This window comes from Cardiocondyla obscurior, linkage group LG03 (assembly GCF_019399895.1).
Source record: "Cardiocondyla obscurior isolate alpha-2009 linkage group LG03, Cobs3.1, whole genome shotgun sequence".
Classification (NCBI taxonomy): Eukaryota; Metazoa; Arthropoda; class Insecta; order Hymenoptera; family Formicidae; genus Cardiocondyla; species Cardiocondyla obscurior.
Window position 1 is genome coordinate 10809536 of NC_091866.1, and position 14966 is coordinate 10824501.

The following is a 14966-nucleotide window of genomic DNA, read 5'->3' on the forward strand; positions in this document are numbered from 1 at the left end:
GATGACCGTCGTAGCTGGCCGTGTTCGCGTTCGCACGTAAACAGAATTCGGCGATCGATGGCGCACTCGTTCGTAAATAAATTGCAGTCGTGATTGCATCTTGTTCCCGCGTTACGCATAATAACGACTTTAATCAGTGTAACGCGATTGCGGGGGATTTGGCCGGCGTGAAAAGTTATAAAATCGTCGTGCACGAGTTTTTAAGCACTTGCAATAAAAATAGAGCATTCGCTTCGCCTCGCAAAGCAAAACAAACGGGACAGCAGATTTGAAAAAGCTGATTACGTCGAAATGCGCTGCCGCACCTTTTGCGCATACGCGCCGGAAAAAAAAAAAAAAAAAAAAAAAGAGTTCTCCGCGGAAAAATTTTACACGATGAAAATTTGTATCAGCAATATGCGTGCACGTTTATTTTCATATCGCGGGTAACAAATAAACGGATGAGTTATTTTAAGATCTATAAATAAAGGAGCAAACTAAAATTTGTTACGGCGGTTCCATTTTTAAAATCCACGCGTGTCTAAAATATTCCCGCGGGCAAAATGTAGCGTGTGTAGTTAATTTTTTCACATAAATCAGCGCGAAGCGTCTCGGTGTAAATATGCAAATTTCGCGAAGTATGAAATTTGCAAGAAAATCAACCTATTATACTTTGCTCTATTAAATTTGCTTCCGCAAGTGTCAGCAGCCGGTGTTCTTTACTTTTTTTTTTCTTATTTTTTTTTTCTCTTTCTCTCGTTTCATCTTTTCCGCGCTTTTCTTTATCGCCACAATATTTCGTTGCAGTCATTAAAAGACTCGTGCGCCTTCATAAATACCCGATAAAACTTAGAGTATAAAAGTTTATATTAAATTAAACGGCGCGGAGCGTGTTAATAAAACCGCGGAAGTCGCATTTGCGGGGAAGTTTACATATCCCGAAATTACTTACGTCGGTTTATAAATGCTAAGATTACGGCGGGACTGTAATTTACAACGTCGTAACGTCTTTCTCCTCATCGATCGTTGTTTTTTCGTGGTTTATCGGTTAAAAACTGCGCATACGTTCCCGACCTGTGATTTCCCGATGTTTGAAAATATATCACGAGCAATTAAAGGGTATTAACCATGTTTGCTGCAATTATCTGTAACGGTGAGACTAACTAGTTTACTGTTTCACTAATTTCGTATGTTTAATACGATCGTTGTAACTTGCGTAAAATCTCTTAATAGCTTTCCTCGTATAAAACTTCATACATTTACGTATTTACGTCACGTCGATTACGATGAATCGAATCGTTTCAATATTATTTTGATCAACGTGCATAAAATTCTCATTTTCTGAATAACGATATTATAGTTCGGCGCGTTACTGCATCGTGTTCTATTTACGGACCTCCTTTTTACCTTACATTGTACAATACGTTTCACGGATAATTAGAGACAATCATACTTCGCGAGGTGCAATTAGATCACGTGTTGATTTTCCTCGCGATAAACGTCATCGCACCGCGATCGGCTTTGCATCTCGTTGTTCAGTCTTTCAGTTAAATTGATTCTTCAATTTGTATCCATAAAATGCAAATCGGATTGCATTCAATTTTAATTTATTAAATTTCCACGATATTCTTTCTCGTGATTTAAAGTAAGTTAAACGATAATTATTGACTGAAGTCGATGCTGAACAAAGAATTACATAAAGATTCTATCTTAAAAAGAGCCATGTTCGATCGAATCAAATTTAGTAAAGTTTGTATTATTTTGTAAGTTCTAATTATTTTTTTACGGTTTAAAAGTAAATTTTTATAAGAATATTATTTTTTTTATTCGAGTGTTTAAACGAGTATTTAGACGAATATTCAAACGATTGAATTTTTAACGAGATTAATTAAAAGACTGTTTTTTACGAAATTGAATCGGAAAGAATTCGTGAATGCGACTGTGCCGCAAGTGGCCGAAAACGTCTGTGCCGCAAGTGGCTGAGTCTCTCACTTGCAAACTACTTTTCTACTCTACAGCTAACTACAAGCAACGAATCTACGAATTGTAACATTTTTTTAAATCATGCTGATATTATTCATTAATTTAACATGTATATTAAAACGCGTTAAGAGATTTTATATTAAATTTTTTCGTAGATTTGTCGCGTTTAAAAATTAAAATTCTTTACTCACATTCGATGCGACGCGGGCGGAGTTCAGCTACGTTAGATAGACGGGGCGATGATTCTGTAACACACAAATAAAATATAAAATTAAAAAACATGTATAAATTGCACCAAATAATTATTGATCCATGATTGATTAATTTGTAATAATTTAATTACAAAATAATTTGATTACGAGAACATTTTTTTAAGAACAAAAAGAAACATTTCTTCTAAAACTTTCAATTATTTTTTCTTCAATATAATTTCTTTAATTATTATCGAATAATAAAATTCATCGAATAAACACACCATTTTCTTTTTACTTTTACGTAAATATAAAAAGATATTTACCCAAACGTTGCTCCGCCGATGCCCGATGTCCATCCGGGACCTGCTCCTCCTCTCAGAACTCAGTTCCATCTCTGGCACAACACTCGCGGATTATTAATTAAAACTATACGCGCGACCCTGGACGGCACTCCCGTTTTTAAAATCCCTACATAAATTTCACTCGCCCGATTACTTTATGCGGTTTCGCGACGAATTCCCGACTATAGTTCGATTGTTCGATCAGCTACGACATTTGAATAAAAAGCTGTGAAGAAACTAATAGCAAAGTCCATCCGATTGTTAACACGGTATTCCCACGAAGAGTCCTACGAACCGGCTGGGATTCCTTTATCCAATATCGACAACGACGGCACGTTCACTTCTCCTTTCAGTCCTTGTCCGAATCAGATAGCCAGTATCAGTCAGTCGCATCAGCGTCGACGACTTGCGGTTAGTAGATGTACATTATTTTTCGGCGTGTTCTGACCGACGTTGACCGTGCGTCCCAACCGATGTTTATTACGCGCTGTGATTTAATCCGTGAACAGCGCTCTCAGTCGGCGACGTAAATAAACACCTCGCATCGCGATGGCTGCTACTGTAGAGGTGATCACGTGATCACCGCGCGGGACACGTACGCAGCTATCTCTCTTCCACTCGATCTCTGTCTCTTTCTCGCGCGTCACAGCCTGCTTCTAACTTCACCGCTGCGCGTCGCGCTATGCACAATACTTTAGTCCGAGTCGAAGAGGGCCCGAGAGTGTTGCTCGCGAGGCCACAGTGATCGCTCCCGAAACGCGAATATAACCAACACGTAAACGACGATAAAAGTTACTCGAGAGACTTCTGTGCGTGCCCTCCGTTGTCGCAGCGCTCGTCGAGGATGTCGAATCACTTCGAGACGTGTCTCTGCAGCGTCAGACTCGCCGCACATTGCCGACGAGAACGGATCGGTCGCGTCGCCACGAGCCGCGCGCGTGCTCAGTGCCTGCACCGAAAGTGGAAGTGAGTTCGCGTATTACGCACGTATGGCATTCCCAACCGATGTTAACTACGCTCTGTGATTTATACCGTGAACAGCGCTCTTAGACGGTCACGTAAATAAACACCTTGCATCGCGATGGCTGCTGCTGTAGAGGTGATCACGTGATCATCGCGCGGGACACGTACGCAGCTATCTCTCTCTCGCCCGATCTCCGTCTCTCTCTCGCGCGTCACAGCCTGCTGTTCCCTTCGCCGCTGCGCGTCGCGCTGCGCACAATACTTATTTCGAGTCGAAGAGAGCCGGGACTGTTGCTCGCGAGGTCACAGCGATCGCTCCGGAAACGCGAATATAACCAACACGTAAATGACGATAAAAGTTACTCGAGAGACTTCCGTGCGTGCCCTCCGTTGTCGCAGCACTCATCGGGGATGTCGAATCGCTTCGAGACGCGTCTCCGCAGCGTCAGACTCGTCGCACATTGCCGACGAGAACGGAACGGTCGAGTCGCCACGAGCCGCGCGCGTGCTCAGTGCCTGCACCGAAAGTGGAAGTGAATTCGCGTACCACGCACGTATGCTATTTCTCGGCGGAAGGCAAGTCATCCCGGGATGGATCTCCGTATGACGAAATCTGCGTATCATTGCCGAAGACCGCGGAGCGTTTCCTCCCCACGTGCCGCGTGCCTCGGTCACCGAAAAGTCAAGTCAGTTTACGCACCACGCACGTACGCCAATCCCTCGGGGAAGGTAAATCACACCGGGATGAATTTCGATATCGCCGCACTCACATATCATCACCAGTAAAGGCGGAGCGTCTCCTCGCCACGTGCCGCGTGCTCGGTCACCGGAAGGACAAGTCAGTCCACGCACCACGCACGTATGCTGTTCCTCGATGAAGGTAAATCATTTTGAGATTAATCTCGGTATCATTGAACCCGCGTATCATTGCCGAAAAGCACGAGACTTCTTCTCATCGTGTAGCACGTGTCGCGGTTACCGGAAGAGTGAGTCCCTTCCCCCCATGACTACAGCTCCGTTTTCCCCACCCCAAGCTTTTCCGACTTGCGCCTTCCGTAACGAAATATCACGTACGTTATGTAAAATATTACTCTTCAAAGAAGTTCATCTTGAAAAATGTAGTGATAATTTTTTTCTCGGATAAACCATTTTTTAAAGAGCGATTAGATTTATTTATACGATTTATTTATTATATTAATTTATCTGGTTTAAAATAACCATCTTGGTTTTAAATAATTTGCCATCGACAAAACATCCCGATAATTACAAATGATATAATAATAAAATTACGTTGTACCGATTGTATTGATAATTATTACGGCATCGAGGAAAATATTTTCGCGTGGAATTTTGCATGAAATATCGCGTGGTTTCTTATATGTATACGAGAATTTTTTTACGTTATTTTTACTCAATAATGTAGCTCAATTTTAAAGTATGTCAAATAACCGAGAGCGTGCTGTATTATTTTATTTCCATTTTTTTCTTTTTTTTTTTTTTCTTTCGCCCATCTGATAATCCCTTTATTTTTCTGACACCGGGTCGACACCAGTCATTTATTTGTGCGAAATAACGGTCACAAATAAAATGATTCTGCCTGTCACATCTGTTCTCTCCATTGTTTGCCGCCGTGAAGCGTACGAGAATAAAGGATCCGTTTTCGTTACCTCGCGCTGTACGTATTATAATCTGTTCTAATTACTTCACACAACAAGTTCTTCGTACTTTCGTTGCGTGAGGAAGTCCCTGTCGAGCGCTCATAATTAAATAAGCACGGGACACGAAGACCCGCGGCTAATCTTCGTCATGTTTTACGAAAACGTTTTACGCGTTTCGATACTTACGTAATAATCGTGATGCTCTTTATTATCTCGCGTCACGTTAAATCAACGCGAGTTCCTTAGCTTTATCGAAAACAACAATTTCGCGTCCGCGTATACATATACCGTTACAGAACGTACAGTGATGAAGTGTAACGCATGTACACAATGATTCTATTTATAATATCAAGGCTGAGTCTCTTTAATTCCTTCCATATTTCATCTCTCTTGACATATTGATTGATAATTGATTATTCGATTAAGGTTACGCGAATATATCTGATACGGACCCCGGGCTCCGCCGTTGACATCCGTCTCGCCTCGGCAGAATTTTAATTTGCGGATTAACTGCGAAAATATTTGAAATTAAATAACAAAGGGGAGATTAGGTTCGTGCGTCTGATCACATTTTCGCTGAGGAAATATTTACTTTGAAGTTTGTTTGAAGAATCCCTGGGCGCGAGAGAAAACACAGAGGGATTTCATAGATGTGGGCTGAAGGGAAAGAGACAGAGGATTCCTATCGTTGCTAGATAAGCAAAGAGCGACATATACATATATATATATGTACATACGTAGATATACATACATATGTACATATATATATGTACATATACACGACGACGCACTGATTTCATTCGCGGAGAATGATCGTAGACTTCGGAGCGTGATGCGCGCAGCTATACCGGGTATAAGCAACAGACGCCGGCATAGCAAGAGTCAGTTCGCGCCCGGCACGCGACCGACGAGGTCCGTCGCTTTTCGCGAAAGCGAGGATCATCCTGAACTTCGTATCGACGTATTCCCCAGGGCCTTGAAACACCGGGACAATTCTCGAAACCAGCCCGTCCGATTCTAACGGTTAATTCGCAATTAACCGGAACGTGGCTCCGGGAAACTTCGACCTATTTGCCCGCATGCGAACGTGAGCGGTGCTCCGACATCGGCGCATTAAAGTTCAAACGTTTAACGATCTAATGACAAACTGTCGTTGAGTGTACGAAGGGTGCTCTCCCTTTCGCCCTACCTCCTCCCGCGAGACCTCAAGTCATAAGTGCAGGGCAGATAAATTCAGTTGGTGGCTAAGTGCATTTCGACCAAGTGTAGAACTTCCATCGCGAAACCACGACCGCAATTGTGTCGCGTGAGTGCGTACGCATCGGGATTGCGTTATTTTAGAAAATAAAAAAATAAAAGAAAATTAGAGCAAATTAATGTAACTGAAAAGTTTTCGCGACGAAACGTACATGCGTCAAGGGAGGATTTAATATTTTCCGAAATGAAAGACCGCAAATATGTTAAGAGCGAGCGAGGGAATTAAAAAAAATATAATTCAGATAATTCGAAAAAGAAAACATCTCCGAGAAAACGTATCGAGGGAATAATGAAATATATTTATCGAGGGTGAATGCTGATATTATAGCTTCCACCAGAGAGAGAGAAAAAAAAAAAAGAAAAATATTTTTTCCTAGTCGGAGCAATCCAAAGCGCTTCTCATCTTCCATCGGCTTTGTTAGACTTTTGCACCTATTCGTCATAACCGAATTCTGATTGCGTACGTTCTAGTTGCAAGGCTCAAAGTAATTCTTACGGATTTGTTTTGCAATTATTACTGCTTTGCAGCGGATAAGCAAGTTTACGCGCGGCCAAAAATACAGAGCTCTGCGTGCGCTTTCACTATTCGTAAAAAAAAAAAGAAAAAAGAAACAATCTCTGATAAGATTTGTACTAGCAACGGGTAGAAAAAGAGGTGATAAATGTACGGGATACGCGACAGGTTACGCCAGCGTTGACTCTGATAAATCGATTTTACACCGTAGTCATTAATTGATATCGGTCTATTAATTGATATCCGCGTCGGAGACGTGGTTGTCATTGAATTTCGGACTTCATTGAATTTGACGTCGTCACGTAAGCATGTAATGAATTTATCCGTAGGATACGTGTAATTGGACTCGATAAATAAGTTATAGCAGTGTCCCGATGCGAACCGAAAACATTACAGAAAATTGTAAGGGAGAGCGTAGGTCGGCTTGAGCAACAGAAAGGATGACGACCTCGCGTTGATTACTGCATCATATTGATTATTCGATTGTAACCACCGGGGAAAAAATTTTTTTATTTTATTTCCGCCAATTTATAAAAGTACTAAATTTTACTTTTTTTTTTTTCCAGCGTGTAAATTACAAACGTAACTGTTCGATTTTTTTTTTTCTAGAGAGTAAAGCGAGAAAGGAAATTATTTTATCCTTGATCCATGGTTCTAATACTTTTACATCTATTCTATTCGTTACATTCTAACGCATATACATTTTATATAGCTTTGTATCCCTATTATTTTCCGATTGAAAGGTTAAATAATTTTATCGCGATTTTACGTAATGCTATTCTATATTTACTCCGACGCATCTTTTTATTCTTATACAATGCGGAGATATATTTCCCGGGCGTGCTATTCGCGTGCTTTTTTCTCATTCTTTTTAATCTTTACTTATATCGCTCGTGATTTTATCGAGAGCGCACCATCTCGTTGTTCCGAGCGCAAACTTTTGTGTTACACTAATTAGTACGTCGCGTTAATGGCTAAGCTCTTTGTTTGCAGAAAATATATGTATAATACATCTAACAGCTCCGGTTTCTATATACAGTAACTTCAAGAGTAGCTTCCAGTAAGTCTCTATGTTACTTACTCTTATTATAATATGACATCGTTTTATGCACAGAGAGCCAGCGACAGCGTGCTGAAACTTTACTTCGATAGTTTTTTACAATTCTAATCGCTCTGGGGAAAATCGTGAATATAAAATATTTTGAATATAAAAAGATCACATGAAATTTTATCCTCGAATTTCAAGAGAACGTGTTAAAGGTAACTTCAGATCCATTACCACGGTGAAACTAGAAAAGTGCTCGACGTCGTTCGCATTGCAAGTCGCTTTTTTTTCCCCCTCTTCTCTCTCTCTCTCGCTCTTTTAAACGCGCTTCATATCTATCAAGAGGCAATTAAAGTAAATCGGAATACCTAATTAATGGACTAGTTACCATCGAAAATAAAAAGAATATCGCGATAAGATATTACGGGGAGATAACTCGAGATAATAGAATTTTGAAATGTTATCGGGCTATATTTGATTAACGTGGAATGGCATTTCTTTCAACGTCGCGACATTAAACAAGGAGGGGATTGTTGTAAAGTACAAATCTGCAGATTGCTTTGTAGAAGACGCCGTAATTGCATTTCCATCTTCTCGAAAATCCATTTACAATCCGCTATCAGTCCAGCCCTTTGCCCCGGACTATTAAGAGAAATCGACCGGCGAGAACTATAAGTTACTTCAATTAATCGCCAGGCGAAACGCGAAGTCGTAAGGTAACAAACTGTCATTTATATCAAAGATAGCGTCGCACATTCTCGTTAGAACTTTATAGATTTCGTTTCGAGACTTAGACGCATCTTGCACGGTGAACTGCTTCATGAATGATGCATTCCCATCTTGGCGTTTCTCGCTCTGTTTACCCGACGGGATGTCGTGGCAATATGGGTATCCATTTATTCTCTCTCTCTCTCTCTCTTTCTTTTTTTCTTCGACTTCTTGGTACTCTCGGGATGGGTGGGAATCAATTTTTCGAATGGCCGCCGGTGTCGCCAACTCTTTGCCATTTGAAAGATCGTCGTAGTCATTTGAAATTGACTAGAAAATGAAATGCCGCTGAAAGCATCGCGATACAGACGATAGAATATCTCGCCCGGGAATTAGAAAAATTCCAAATTATTAACTGATCCTCGCGTCAAAGAGTACGTTAATTTTTTTTTTTAATTAAATATCGAGATATTGTGCGCGTTCTTGATTCATCCATTTTTTATTTACAGTATTTTTAGTTCGAAATATAATGAAAAAAGCGCGCCTCAATTATAACTGATAAATTGAAAGCGCGATGAAAATTGTTCCCCGGACAAAGTGGCTCAGACGTTACACAGTTTTGGCGAACAATGGTCAACGTTTTCGCGCTCAACTCAAATATGACTGAAGCGCCAAATTACCGAGATACACACGAAGTACCAAAAACTCAACGCTATCTCGCGGCGTAGATAATGTGTAACTTGTTCGTAAAATCGCTATGTGTGTTACGCGCCGCGGCTCTAGCACGTGACGACCTAGGCCGTAATGTGAATTATTACCTTACCCGGGCGTAATGTTCTTCCACAAGGCAGTGTCAATAAAGAAACACTTTAGAAGAATGTTTTATGTGACAGTTTTCACATGGAAAAGTCGCGCTCACGTATTCATGATAATACCACGATGTAAATTGCGAGTCGTTACAGCGAAAGTTTCGAAAGCACTTCTAGACGAGAAGATCATTTGTGTATAAATCGGCCAGTTAGAACTGATGTAACGACGACAATTTGCAGAAGTTTTAATGACGGAGTCGAGTAATTACGTGCATATCGCGTATATCGCAGGCTGATTTATCGATCGATAATACCGTTCGCCCGCTTTGCTAATCTAACTGCTCGCAGCAGCCAGCTGAACCGCGGTGCGATTCAGCAGCGGGTGGGCTCGAAAAGCGCGGAGGTCCCGTTACGCAACCTCGATGTAAACGCACTCGACGCAAAACCCGTCGAAGATAAATAACGGCCGGGCCGGGGGAATCCACTCCGCGTTTCGGATGCCACCGTGACGCGTGCTCGTTGAACTTATAAATACCGGCGGAAACGGGGAGCGTTCGAGCCGCTTCAAGATGAACGAATACGCCCTCGTTATATCCCACGAGGTCGCACCTAGGCTCGCGCGAAGAGACTCGGGAACTATGAGAATAACAGTTCCGCTGACCTCTTTTAGGAGGCACAGCGAGTGCGTCTCCACGCTCTCGCAAACGAAGCCGCATTCGAAACTATTGTACGTCGCAGTTCCGTAAGTGTTCTACATATAAGTAATTTATTCATTGTTGCAATATGCAAACGCGTTGCGTAATACGCGAGCGCTTTCGTAAGAGGGATTCGAAATATCTGATTCGATTCCTTCGACGGCACGGGGAGCACGAAAGAGGGAAAGAAAAACTCGCGCGAAACTAATCTGCCATTCGAAATAATTGCCGCCCGAAACATTTCTACGGCGTTGCTATATCGCTGAAGATGTCACGCCTTAAATCGCCCGGTAGACGCGATCAGAAAAGGGTGCATTAGGAAATGAGCGCGGAATAATCGACGGCGGCTGATAAATCCGGCAATCACGGTTATACACGAACACCGTAAAACAGACACCACCTTATAATGCAATTACCCTAATGCATGCGCGCGATAGTGTATTCGTACGGTATAAATATACACGTCTGTTGTTAAAAACTTTGTACAGCCAGCGAGTAACTCCGCGCAACTCCGGGTTACCTGTTCTTCCTTCCGGCACGAAAGTTTCTTCTCGACGAGACTTATCTCCTGAGAGACACGCGTTTCTTTTTGTCTCTTACGAAACGCTTCGCTTGGAACGGTATCGTCCGTTTTATAATTAATATTATTTATTCGGCCGAAAAGGGAAGGAATCCGCGGCGTTATCGGGGTGGGAAGTACATCATTATCGGCTATCTCTTCCTCTTCTCTATCGAGGCAGGAAACGAACCGGCGAGATCGATAACGAGATCGTTAACAATCACGAGCGGCTAGAATGGTCCGGGACCGATACTCGCGCGTGTGTGTTAATTGCGCGTATGGGAGCAGCGCATTCGCGCGCGCGTAACGCACATTTCCGGCGGAATTCACATGCGAGTGCAGCCGCGCGAATTAAACCGGCATGCTGCGTCAATTAACAATACCGTAACTGCGGAGTTACGGTAAACAATCGATAGTGCTCTCGCAGGCAATTAATTCCGCGCCGGGATGTGTAATTAATCATTGATAGATACGGGGATCAATTAACGCTCGACTTTCTGCGACGAGGTTATAACGGGCCGAAGGATTGTCGCAGACAGTGGTAAACTAATTTACTTTGTAATCAATTGTTGTACCAATTCGAATTCAGCAGTCCCTTTGATATCATTAATTTTCATCTCCGCATATCATTACCGGCGATGCAATTAGTTTACGTATCGATTAGCAATTGATTGGCGAGACAAATCTGATTTACGACGTTTCTGTCTTGATCGGTTGATTACGCGGCCGCCATTTCGATAAATGTAATTAAATACACCGTACTGCAGCGACCATTAATAAATAACGCTCGTCTTTATACGCTCGAAGATTAACGACGATCCGCGCTGAACCGGCTAAACTAACGATTCGCGTACTGTACATGAGGACGGGTAGCCTATCCAAATTGCGGGCGGATTTAACGAATCGATAGACCGAGGTACGGGCGAATATTCGTTTTACGGACACGGCTTTTCGTGCCGAGTGTGCCGCCGGTATCGAATAAATAATTTTTCCAATAGCAAATCTTGCCATTGGAGTTAAACGGCAGACATCAATTGTGCAGTAACGACAATGCGATTGTTGCACGAATTAAACCAATAAATTGCTTGAGTCGAGAGCTCTCGTCGCGTCGCGCTACGCGGCACGGTCACGTAAATATAAAATCGTCGAAATTCATCGAGGATTCGATCGCTGGGCGCCTCGAAGCCCGCCGTAACGATGCGCCAACGTGGGCTTTCCGGGCTTTCAGAGATTTCTTTTCCCGGGGAGGACAGGCGGGGCCTACGTACCGCGGAAGTGCCTATTAATGATATTTATATTTCATCGGGCAACAAATATTGGACGTTCTAGGCTTGGTTCTATATCGTGCAAACAAAACGCGCCTTATCCGCGTCGCGCGTATCTCCGTTTTATGAATGTTCCCTTTTCCGCAAAACGGCAAAACAGACGTAGCTCGTTTTCACGTAATGCGTTCCTCTTTTTTTATCAATCACAATCGCGCGCCGCTATCATTGACAACGGCCCGTCAGTCGCGCTGAATGGCAAGGTTACGAGATTAATCACAGTTTACATAATACGGCGTAATGACTGCTATCGTGCATGGAAAAATGTAGCCGTGCTCGCAATATTTCCTCGTAGCAGGCAGAAAAGAAGGAAAAAAAAAAAAAATTTAATTAAGTGACGGATGCATTATTGTATGCGAACTACCGTGACCACGGTAACCGCTTGCTTCCGACTTCACAGACACTCTTTGAAAACATGCAATTTCATAGCTACATTGCGGCGCAGCGAGGGCAATAATAGTATATGCGGAGGATCACAAAGCTATTGTATTACCGCTCAGCAGCGCGTACACGTTTCACAAATTCGTACTTCTCGAGGTTTTTTTTTTCCTCGGTGAAAATTTAATTAACATTTTCAATAAGATTATTTTAATAACTAAGCCACTTAATTACTTCAGCATACGTACAGTTCTCGTTCGAAAGGTTTCGCTCGATCGAATTGCGTCGATCGTTTTTTTTCTTTTTCTTTTTTTTCTTTTCTGAAATACACAAGAAATTACGGTAAATGTCAGAAGTCGAGATTCGTGCGTGCGAAACAGATAACAGATTTACTTTAACGAGCACCCAAGTGACGAAATTTTTGCTCCAATTATCTGGTAGAATTTTCCACGGATCTTAACTAGATATATTTATGACGCAATGTGAGCTAAGAAGGATACAACTCGACATTTCTTGGCATCGTAAGGAGACACTTGCACATCGTTAGCGTAATGAGGAAGATTTCATCGCCCATTTTATGCTTCATCTAATTAAGGTCGCTCACGTCGGCAAATTTTTCTTTTACCTCCAACGTGTTGATTGTTAACCGTGGCGGTTAACACATAAACCGTTTATTTGACAAATCGATTAAGTGCACAAAATAAAAAAAAAGTATGTTATTCATTTTAAACGTAAGAAGTTAAGCGTATTGCGTTCACACGCATGTGCATATAAATGTACAATAAATATGAAGTTACAACGTGACTGATTTAATTAACATTCTTAGAGCATTCTTCTGTCTTAATATTATCTGAAATTATACTGCATAGTTAATTAATATAATTTTTCAACTCGCAACTTTCTCAAACTAAATTAATTAATTTAATATTTAATCTATTTATGGGACGAGATACACAATTTTTTTTTTTTAAAGTATTAACGCGAATGTTTACGGTGCAGTAGAATAACAATGTGCGAATATAATAAATCATGCAAAATTGTTTTTCTAGAACATGCTAAAGAATAGAACATACATACGTTTCGCTACTGTTTTATTACGAAATGGAACACGTGCGTATTTCGAATATATATATTTTCATAAAGACGTCATTCCACTTAGGTTTCTCAGCCTCTAACATGTCTATTTCGGTCCATCCGATCCACGACGGTCGAAGACCTCGTTTTCATTGAATGTCCAAGCTTGAAGGGCAGCTTTTTTTTTTGTCGTCGAACGCAACCAATTGCTACTTTCGACAAACGCTTGTCACGTAATTTATTTCAGGATTTTTATCAACTGTAATTGAGTAACGCGATATGTTTTTTTTTTGCAATTTAATAATAAATAATAAATAATTCTAGATATTTTTTTTTGCGATAACTGTAAAGTGGCTGTAAATTCTCGCTATCTCGATCAAAACAATATAATTTTTGTGCGTAAATAATCGTTTGCGAGTTTAGTCTTTGAATCCCGAACAAATTCGATTCGGAAAGTTCGCCTTTGTTCTAAAACTGCTAATGCCGGACGTAGATTTATGACACAGAACAAACAAATGTGCATTTCCAAGCGATTTGCGAGATAAACGTTTCTGATTTGCAATTCCGAACGCAGTTAATATATACGGAATCGTTACATAAGACATAGCATCTAAAAATAAATTTAGAAGTTTTGGGATAAAATAACACTTTATTAATACGAAGAAATTAACATGATTAAATAACGTCACGTGTGTCTTGCGACTTTCTTCGAAAGTCTAATAAGAAAAGTAGAGATCACGAAAACAAGTGGAAGAAAAAGGAAAGGCAGCTAATTAATTTTAATAAATAATGAAAATTAATTAATTTTATTCATTATTACTTGCAAAATTGAGCGCGATACATTTATATAACGGAATCTTATGATGGTACTCGGGTTCGCCATCAATATATTTTAATATGCGCCTCATTCATCATACTCGTGATACCAGGGCGGATATTCTGTCACGACGGTATTCTCTATATTCCATCTTACGGGATCATAAAGTAGAAGCCATATTTTGTGTTTCCGCGTACAACGGCGACAATTCACGAACTTGCGTTATCGTGGCGGAGAGCAATTTTGCGATCGAACGATATCATTATTTGTGCGCCATTATATTACGCTGAATTTATGTGAGATTCCACCGCGAGAATCACGCCGAGGGTCGTAATCCAAGTGTTTACTGACCGAAGTCCGGAGAGCGGACGTTGTTCGCGTTCCCGTCGCGTCGAGCGACGCGAGACAAAGGACTTCTCGCGGCGAAGATGGCCCTTCGTAGCTTATTTCTAATGGTAATTTACATTTTCTCATTACAGTTTCGACGTGGAAAATGGCGCCTCGACGTTGGACGGCGGCGCCGGCGGCGGCGGAGGCGCCTCGCCGAGCGCGGGGCTCGTTCTCCAGACGTTGCCCCAGAGAAGAGAGAGCTTCTTGTACCGCAGCGACAGCGACTTCGAGATGTCGCCGAAATCGATGTCTCGAAACAGCTCCATCGCCAGCGAAAGGT

General features: G+C 41.6%; 1 protein-coding gene across 16 annotated transcripts in view; it reads left to right on the top strand.

The window, feature by feature from the left end:
- Dnc (phosphodiesterase dunce) overlaps nt 1-14966 on the top strand; it is a 302183-nt gene that overhangs the window by 229181 nt on the left and 58036 nt on the right. For 14 of the 16 annotated variants that reach the window (XM_070654253.1, XM_070654256.1, XM_070654257.1 and 11 more), the window contains one exon: nt 14776-14964. In XM_070654253.1, coding sequence (XP_070510354.1) covers nt 14776-14964 — 189 coding nt within the window. Of the gene's footprint in view, nt 1-6447; nt 10194-14775; nt 14965-14966 lie in introns of those variants that run through there. The other 2 variants (XM_070654259.1, XM_070654258.1) reach the window with 2 other exon arrangements.